Source organism: Hylobates moloch, unplaced genomic scaffold, assembly GCF_009828535.3.
Source record: "Hylobates moloch isolate HMO894 unplaced genomic scaffold, HMol_V3 SCAFFOLD_13, whole genome shotgun sequence".
NCBI classification, from domain to species: Eukaryota; Metazoa; Chordata; class Mammalia; order Primates; family Hylobatidae; genus Hylobates; species Hylobates moloch.
This window is the reverse complement of record NW_026652288.1, coordinates 51,509,227-51,518,363: the sequence shown is the minus strand read 5'-3', so window position 1 is coordinate 51,518,363 and position 9,137 is coordinate 51,509,227. Positions and strand designations below refer to the sequence as shown.

The 9,137-nt window shown below is 51.9% G+C and overlaps 1 protein-coding gene across 1 annotated transcript; it reads left to right on the top strand.

Moving 5' to 3' along the window:
- Window positions 1-4,567: 4,567 nt before the first annotated feature.
- Window positions 4,568-6,934, top strand: MFSD5 (major facilitator superfamily domain containing 5). Its single transcript, XM_032173615.2, has 2 exons — window positions 4,568-4,792; window positions 5,344-6,934. The coding sequence occupies exon 2, from the start codon at window positions 5,362-5,364 to the stop codon at window positions 6,712-6,714; it is 1,353 nt and encodes a 450-aa protein (XP_032029506.1). The 5' UTR covers window positions 4,568-4,792; window positions 5,344-5,361; the 3' UTR covers window positions 6,715-6,934.
- The last annotated feature ends 2,203 nt before the right edge of the window (window positions 6,935-9,137 follow it).

Sequence of the window (9,137 nt, the reverse complement as noted above, 5' to 3'; positions counted from 1 at the left end):
TGACCTCCACCCCAAAGGAAATACCACTAAGAATTCAGAGACTCAGGCTGGGTGCGGTGGCTCACACCTGTAATCCTAGCACTTTCCGAGGCCGAGGCAGGGGGATCACAAGGTCAGGAGATCGAGACCATCCTGGCTAACACAGTGAAACCCCATCTCTACTAAAACTACAAAAATTAGCACATGCCTGTAGTCTCAGCTACTTGAGAGGCTGGGGCAGGAGAATCGCTTGAACCTGGGAGGGGGAGGTTGCAATGAGCTGAGATCACGTCATTGCACTCCAGCCTAGGCAACAGAGCAAGACTCTTGTCTCAAAAAAAAAAAAAAAGAATTCAGAGACTCACTGTCATGAGTTCAAGGGGCTGAAGCCCAGGACTGGGATGGAGGGCACTTACTGAGTGACCCTGGGGAAATCATGATTTTTTTTTCTTTTCCTTTTTTTTTTTTTTTTTTGAGACAGAGTTTCACTTTTGTTGCCCAGGCTGAAGGGCAATGGCGCAATCTCAGCTCACCACAACCTCTGGCTCCCAGGTTCAAGCGATTCTCCTGCCTCAGCCTCCCGAGTAGCTGGGACTACAGGCATGTGCCACCATGCCCAACTAATTTTGTATTTTTAGTACAGACGGGGTTTCTCCATGTTGGTCAGGCTGATCTCGAACCTCCGACCTCAGGTGATCTGCCCACCTGGGCCTCCCAAAGTGCTGGGATGCTGAGATTACAGGCGTAAGCCACCGCACACGGCTTTTTCCTTTTTAAAAGACAGGGCTTATTCTGTCACCCAGGCTGTAGTGCAGTGATACCATCAGAGCTCATGCAGCCTCGAATTCCTGGGCTCAAGCAATCCTCCTGCCTAAGCCTCAGGAATAGCTGGGGTTTCAGGCGCCCACCACCATGCCCAGACAGGAGTCTCCCTAGTTGCCCAGGCTGGCCTCAAATTCCTGGCTTCAAGAGATCCTCCCGCCTCAACCTCCTAAAGTGCTAGGATTACAGGTATGAGCCACCAAGCCTGGCAGAAATCATGATTTATTATTATTATTTTTTTTTGAGACAGAGTCTCACTCTGTTGCCCAAGTTGGAGTGCAGTGGTGTGATCTTGGCTCACTGAAACCTCCACCTCTCGAGTTCAAACGATTCTCCTGCCTCAGCCACCTGAGTAGCTGGGATTACAGGCATGCACTACCATGGCCCGGCTATTTTTTTTGTATTTTTTGTAGAGATGGGGTTTTGCCATGTTGGCCAGGCTGGTCTCGAACTCCTGGCTTCAAGAGATCCGCCCACCTTGGCCTCCCAAGTGCTGGGATTACAGGCGCAAGCCACCACCCCTGGTCAGAAATCATGATTTTCTATCTTAGTGTTTCTAGATGAAAGCATGGGAACCATCACCCCTTTCTACTCTCCACTAGTTTGCCAGCTAGGGGTGAAAGCGCTTTGGAACTTGTAGGATATAAATCAGCTGTTTTATCATAAGAAAGTATTTCTCCAGGCTGGACACGGTGGCTCATGCCTGTAATCCCAGCACTTTGGGAGGCCAAGGCAGGTGGATCCCTTGAGGCCAGACATTCAAGACTTTTTTGGGACAGGGTCTCACTCTGTCACCCAGGCTGGAGTGCAGTGGCGTGATCTCGGCTCACCACAGCCTCTGCCTTCTGAGTTCAAGAGATTCTCCTGCCTCAGCCTCCCAAGTAGCTGGGATTACAGGTGTGTGCCACTACTGCCCAGCTTTTTGTATTTTTAGTAGAGATGGGGTTTCACCATGTTGGCCAGGCTGGTCTGGAACTCCTGACTTCAAATAATCCACCCACGTTGGCCTCCCAAAGTGCTGGGATTACAGGTGTGAGCCACCATGCCTGGCCAAAAGAAAGTATTTCTCCAGATGTAATCCCAAACCCTCCTACCCTATCTCTAAGCTTTAGTATAAAAAAAAAAAAAACCAACAGGCCGGGTGCAGATCCCCTAAGGTTGGGAGTTTGAGACCAGCCTGACCAACATGGAGAAACCCTGTCTCTAAAAAATACAAAATTAGCCGGGGGTGGTGGCGCATGCATGTAATCCCAGCTACTTGGGAGGCTGAGGCAGAAGAATCGCTTGAAACCGGGAGCCGGAGGTTGCAGTGAGCTGAGATCATGCCATTGCACTCCAGCCTGGGCAACAAGAGTGAAACTCCGTCTCAAAAAAAAAAAAAAAAAGACTGATGTGCTGTGCAGGTAGGTGAACCAGTATAATTGCAGAAACTATGTGAGCTTGGAACTAGAAAGATTGGGTCCTGCTTCTAACTCTGTCTTTTACTATATAACTCTAAACATGTTACCTAACCTTTCCAACTCTGGTTAGTACCTACTGCATGGATTGTTGTCAGTCAGATGAGATAATTCATCTATAGCAGTTGGACTAAACCTTCCTAAAACTCCTTAGGTACATAATAACTGATAAGTGTTATTATGTTAATATGGGCCAGTACTTTTGATAGTAATTTACATAACTTATTCATTTATTCATAGACTATTTATGCAATATTTATGATTAATACAGATCAATGACTGCTTTAAGTATTGGGAATACAGATGAACAAAACAGATAAAAATCTGTAGGGAAAAGAGATAGTAAATATTTACTTATTTACTTAGAGACAAAGTCTTGCTCTGTCGCCCAGGCTGGAGTGCAGTGGTGCAATCTTGGCTCACTGCAGCCTCCGCCTCCCAGGTTCAAGCAATTCTCGTCCCTCAGCCTCCTGAGTAGGTGGGATTACAAGCGTGCACCACCAGGCCCAGCTAATTTTTTTGTTTGTTTGTTTGTTTGCTTTGAGATGGAGTCTTGCTCTGTTGCCCAGGCTGGAGTGCAGTGGTGCGATCTCGGCTTACCGCACCCTCTGTCTCCCAGGTTGAAGCAATTCTCCTGCCTCAGCCTCCAGAGTAGCTGTGATTACAGATGCACGCCACCATGCCCAGCAAATTTTTTTGTATTTTTAGTAGAGACGGGGTTTTGCCATATTGGCCAGGCTGGTCTTGAACTCCTGACCTCATGATACGCCCGCCTCGGCCTCCCAAAGTGCTGGGATTACAGGCGTGAGCCACCGCGCCCAGCAATTTTTTGTATTATTAGTAGGGATGGGGTTTCGACACGTTGGCCAGACTGGTCTTAAATTCCTGGCCTCAAGTGATTCACCCACCTTGGCCTCTCAAAGTGCTGAGATTACAGGTGTGAGCCACCACACCTGGCCAAGATAGTAAATAAATAAACAAGGAAAATACATAGTGTACTGTAGAGTAAAAGCAGCAGAGAGAATAGAGAATTGGAAGGAAAGTAGGTAGATTACTGTGCTGGAGGTGGTGGTGTTGCTATTTTAAACAGGAGGGCCATGGAAGGCCCCTCTGATCAGGTGACATTTAAAAAATTTTTATTTTTTTTTTTGTGAGACAGAGTCTCACTCTGTCACTCAGGCTGGAGTGCAGTAGCGTGATCTTGGCTCACTGCAACCTCTGCCTCCCGGGTTCAAGCGATTCTCCTGCCTCAGCCTCCGGAGTAGGTGGGATTACAGGTGCCCACCACCATGACTGGCTAATTTTTATACTTTTTTAGTAGAGACGGGGTTTCACCATGTTGGCCAGGCTGATCTTGAACTCCTGATCGGCCTGTCTCGGCCTCCTAAACTGCTGGGATTACAGGCATGAGCCACCAGGCCCAGCCAAGATCAGGTGACATTTGAACAGAGAACTGGAGGAGGTGGCGGGGGGGGGGGGGGAACCACGTGGATCTCTTGGAGAACCGTACAGGGAACAGTGTGCAAAAGCCCTGGTAGTAGCCAAAATAGACGGAGTAGGAGGGAGAGGAGCAGGGGATGAAGTCAGAGGAGTGGCAGAGGGTCAAAGGACAGAGGGTCTTGTAGGCCATTATAAAGATTTCGGCTTTTACCCTTAGTGAGATGGGAAGTCATTGGAGGCTCTTTAGGAGATAATACGGAAGCTGTAGAGAGGTTAGTTTTTCCAAGGTTAAACAGCTTGTAAGTGGCAGAAGGTAGGGAGTTAAGCTCCAAGGCCGAAGTTCTTAACCCCATACTGCCACTGAACTTTAGCCTTCTTTATTTGGGTATTGCTCTCCTGTGACTTCAAAGAAACTGGGACACTGGGAAGTTATGCGGCTTGCCCAAGGCCACACAGCTGGTAAGTGACAGGGGCAGGATTGCGCCTTAGTCTGTCTGCAGCCCGACGCCAAGTTCTTTACACCACACCGCCTCCCTCAGGTGTCTGAACCATACTGGCTTCTCTTGCATGGAGGTCACTGTAGTGGGAGAGGAGGCAAACCGAGGAGACCGTCTCGTCTTCGGGCAGCGGTGCTGTTCCTTAGGAAGCTCCAATCCTTGGCTCTACCGGACTGCGGGCATCTTTCCCGAGCACTGCACGGAAGAAAAGAAAATTGGCCTTCATTTCAGGGTGGCCCCGCAGGCATCCAAGAGCCAGAAGAGCAGGTGTCACGGGAAGGCAGCGAGCGAGGCCAGGCCAGGAGGAGCAAACTCAGCTGCCTATGGTAGCCCCTTCCCGACCCACCCCAGGCGTCTGGAGTTCCGCGCCGGGGTAAGGGAAGGACGGCGGACGGGGCGGGGTTTTGGCGCCGCGCCCCCGTCACGTGACGAAGCAATCATGGCGGCGGCCAGAGGCCTGCCCGGCTCCCGGAAGCAGGCTGTGAGGGGCGGGAGCGCTGCTGGAACCCAAGCCGGAGCCGGAGCCACAGCGGGGAGGGTGGCCGGGCGGCCTGGAGCCGGACGTGACCGGGGCGTCCCCGCAGACCGGGGCAGCAGGTGAGACGGAGTCTGGGCGAGGTGCAAGTGGATGTGGCAGGGCTGGGCAGGGGCTAGGGGGCGCAGTGGGGTGCCAGTGACCTGGAGGAGTGGGCATCTGAGATGCACACGCATGAGCCTGAAGCAACTCGAGAGGCCTGCGCGGGTGGGAGGGATGCCCGGGACAGAGGATGAGACACTGAGGGCAAAAAGAGTCTCTGAAGCGAGGAGGGGAGGTAATAGAGGGAAGTGTGCGGGAGCTGCTGTGGGAAAGGGCAGTAGAATTTGCGGGAGCGGGATTATTGAAAGGGACTCCCTCTTCGCAGGCAAGGATAGGGTGAGTGCTCAGTCCTCTCTCATCTTCTTACCCCTCCCTGCCCCACAGTGTCCTAGGAGACAGCTTTGGCATGGCCACTCCTCCCACCCACCCAACTGGTCCCTCCAGTCTGAGATCTTGGGGAGTGGAGTTGGCAGCGGGGTTGGGTGGAGCTGCCATCTGCTTAAGACAGTCGGCCCCTTGACCGTGCTGCCTGAAGGATGGATATGACTCTGACTCCCACCTCTCTTCCCAGGTCGTCCGGGGGCCCACCATGCTGGTGACTGCCTACCTTGCTTTTGTAGGCCTCCTGGCCTCCTGCCTAGGGCTGGAACTGTCAAGATGCCGGGCTAAACCCCCTGGAAGGGCCTGCAGCAATCCCTCCTTTCTTCGGTTTCAACTGGACTTCTATCAGGTCTACTTCCTGGCCCTGGCAGCTGACTGGCTCCAAGCCCCCTACCTCTATAAACTCTACCAGCATTACTACTTCCTGGAAGGTCAAATTGCCATCCTCTATGTCTGTGGCCTTGCCTCTACAGTCCTCTTTGGCCTAGTGGCCTCCTCCCTTGTGGATTGGCTGGGTCGCAAGAATTCTTGTGTCCTCTTCTCCCTCACTTACTCACTATGCTGCTTAACCAAACTCTCTCAAGACTACTTTGTGCTGCTAGTGGGCCGAGCACTTGGTGGGCTGTCCACAGCCCTGCTCTTCTCAGCCTTCGAGGCCTGGTATATCCATGAGCACGTGGAACGGCATGACTTCCCTGCCGAGTGGATCCCAGCTACCTTTGCTCGAGCTGCCTTCTGGAACCATGTGCTGGCTGTAGTGGCAGGTGTGGCAGCTGAGGCTGTAGCCAGCTGGATAGGGCTCGGGCCTGTAGCGCCCTTTGTGGCTGCCATCCCTCTCCTGGCTCTGGCAGGGGCCTTGGCCCTTCGAAACTGGGGGGAGAACTATGACCGGCAGCGTGCCTTCTCAAGGACCTGTGCTGGAGGCCTGCGCTGCCTCCTGTCGGACCGCCGCGTGCTGCTGTTGGGCACCATACAAGCTCTATTTGAGAGTGTCATCTTCATCTTTGTCTTCCTCTGGACACCTGTGCTGGACCCACATGGGGCCCCTCTGGGCATTGTCTTCTCCAGCTTCATGGCAGCCAGCCTGCTTGGCTCTTCCCTGTACCGTATCGCCACCTCCAAGAGGTACCACCTTCAGCCCATGCACCTGCTCTCCCTTGCTGTGCTCATCGTCGTCTTCTCTCTCTTCATGTTGACTTTCTCTACCAGCCCAGGCCAGGAGAGTCCAGTGGAGTCCTTCATAGCCTTTCTACTTATTGAGTTGGCTTGTGGACTATACTTTCCCAGCATGAGCTTCCTACGGAGAAAGGTGATCCCTGAGACAGAGCAGGCTGGTGTACTCAACTGGTTCCGGGTACCTCTGCACTTACTGGCTTGCCTAGGGCTCCTTGTCCTCCATGACAGTGATCGAAAAACAGGCACTCGGAATATGTTCAGCATTTGCTCTGCTGTCATGGTGATGGCTCTGCTGGCAGTGGTGGGACTCTTTACCGTGGTAAGGCATGATGCTGAGCTGCGGGTACCCTCACCTACTGAGGAGCCCTATGCCCCTGAGCTGTAACCCCACTCCGGGTCAAGATAGCTGGGACAGACTCTTGAATTCCAGCTATCCAGGATTGTACAGATCTCTCTGTGACTAACTTTGTGACTCTGTCCTGTGGTTTCTCCTGCCATTGCTTTGTGTTTGGGAGGACATGATGGGGGCGATGGACTGGAAAGAAGGTGCCAAAAGTTCCCTCTGTGTTACTCCCATTTAGAAAATAAACACTTTTAAATGATCATTGATTTGATTTACTCATCCTTACCTGTAGCCTTCTCAGTAGTTTCTGGTGAGTGGGCAGCCAGAGGTTTTTTTTTTAATTTTTTTTGTTTTGTTTTGTTTGTTTTTGTTTTGAGACGGAGTCTTGCTCTGTCGCCCATGCTGGAGTGCAATGGCGCGATCTTGGCTCACTGCAACCTCCGCCTCCCGGATTCAAGCAATTCTCCTGCTTCAGCCTCCCAAGTAGCTGGGATTATATGTGCCTGCTACCACGCCCAGCTAATTTTTGTATTTTTAATAGAGATGGGGTTTCACCATGTTGACCAGGCTGGTCTCGGAACTCCTCACTTCAGGTGATCCACCCACCTCGGACTCCCACAGTGTTGGGATTACAGGCCTGAGCCACCACGCCCAGCCCAGCTACAGGTTTTGAGGTGGGATTATCAGCAAAAGTTTTCTGTTTCTAACTTCTCCAAGGCTGTCTCCAGTTCAAACTGAGAACTATGGAATTGCTCTCAGCAGAGCTGTGTGGGAAGGGCCTGAGGCTTCTAGGTCCTCCACATTCCTCTGTTGTGGGACAGGCACTCCCCCCAGTTGTCAAGCAGAACCCTTGCTTACATCCAGGGTAAGATGATCTCTGGAGCACATGGAGTAGATGCCCAATATGCCAGGCCACTGAGCAAAGATTTCAGGGGCTTGGGCTGCTGCTGCGACCACCCCTTGGGCAAAGCCAGGGCCCTTCCTACCAAAGTAAGCTTGCAGCTCAGCACAGGCCTGATGCCTCCCTTTTGCCTCTGTGGCTATGAATGCACCATTTGTCCAGCATCATCTGGGTCTACCAGATCCTGTATCCCTGTGTGAAACTGAAGTGAAAGGCTGCCAAGGGGACAGAGTAGTGCATGGCTGAGGGACTAGGATGTCTTGTCTGTACCTGACTCTCCCCCACCCAGCCTGAATGAGGGTGAGGGAGCCATCAGGCCAGGAAACAGTGCTAGTGAGCCAGTTCTGTGGGTACCTCCCTGCCTCACCTCTGATTGTATCTGCCTTTCCTCCTCCCACCAAAACCTGGGCTTCTCAGGGGAAGCACAGCCAGCTTTAAGAAGGGTGGGGAGGGAAGGAGGGTAGGCTCAAGGATGTGTCCTGGAATGTGCTTGAGATGGGCACGGGGGACACCTACCCCTTCTGGAAAGGGGTTAATGACCTTTCCTTGGGTCCCAGACTACTCAGAAAGATGCAGGATGTTCCAAGACCTGCAGGTCCCAACCTGTGTGGAGAGATAGCATCAGCAGGTGCTGGTGGAATGCAGGGTGGAAGGGCTTCTACAGGGTGAGGCCGAGGGGAGGAATGGGTGGTGGTCTCAGATCCCTACTCAGACTGGAAAAAAACATGTTCCCCCACCCAGGCTTCAGGGAATAGAGGTTAAGTAAGAAAAACACGTATCAGCCAGGTGTGGTGGCTTACACCTGTAATCCCAGCATTTTGGGAGGCCAAGGCAGGCAGATCTTGAGCCCAGGAGTTTGAGACCAGCCTTGGCAACATGGCAAAACCCCGTCTCTACAAAAAATACAAAAACTAGCTGTGCGTAGTGGCACGTGCCCATGGTCTGAGTTACTTGGGAGGCTGAGGTGGGAGGATCAATTGAGCCTGGGAGATCGAGGCTGCAGTGAGTGATGATTGAGCCACGCCACTGCGCTCCAGCCTGGGCAACAGAGTGAGACTGTCTCAAGCAAAAAAAAAGAAAAGATCTTTTCTACTACCCCCCTACTCCTGCCACCCATCATCTCAAGACTAAAGACAGTCTTGCAATAACTCCACTTCCTCTTTCTGCCCTGTTTGGCTAGACCTAGATATACTTTATAGTTATTTATAGACGTTCCGTCTCTATCATGCTATGATCTTGAGGGGAGGAGGAAACAGTCTTACTCACCTTTATCTCCTGCATATACACACACAATTGGATGCTTTTCCCATGGCTGTGCTCAGTACATATCTGGAGAGGAGAGAGGCTAGCTCACACCTGGCTTTTCAGGAGACACTTGGTGATTTGTTGTTTTGGATGACAATAATTATCATTATTATCGGTTTTTGTTTTATTTTGTTTTTGAGATAGGGTCTCGCTCTGTTGCCTAGGCCAGAGTGTAGTGGCAGGATCACGGCTCACTGCAGCCTCAACCTCCTGGGCTTCAACAATCCTCCCACCTTAGCCTCCCAAGTAGTAGGGACTA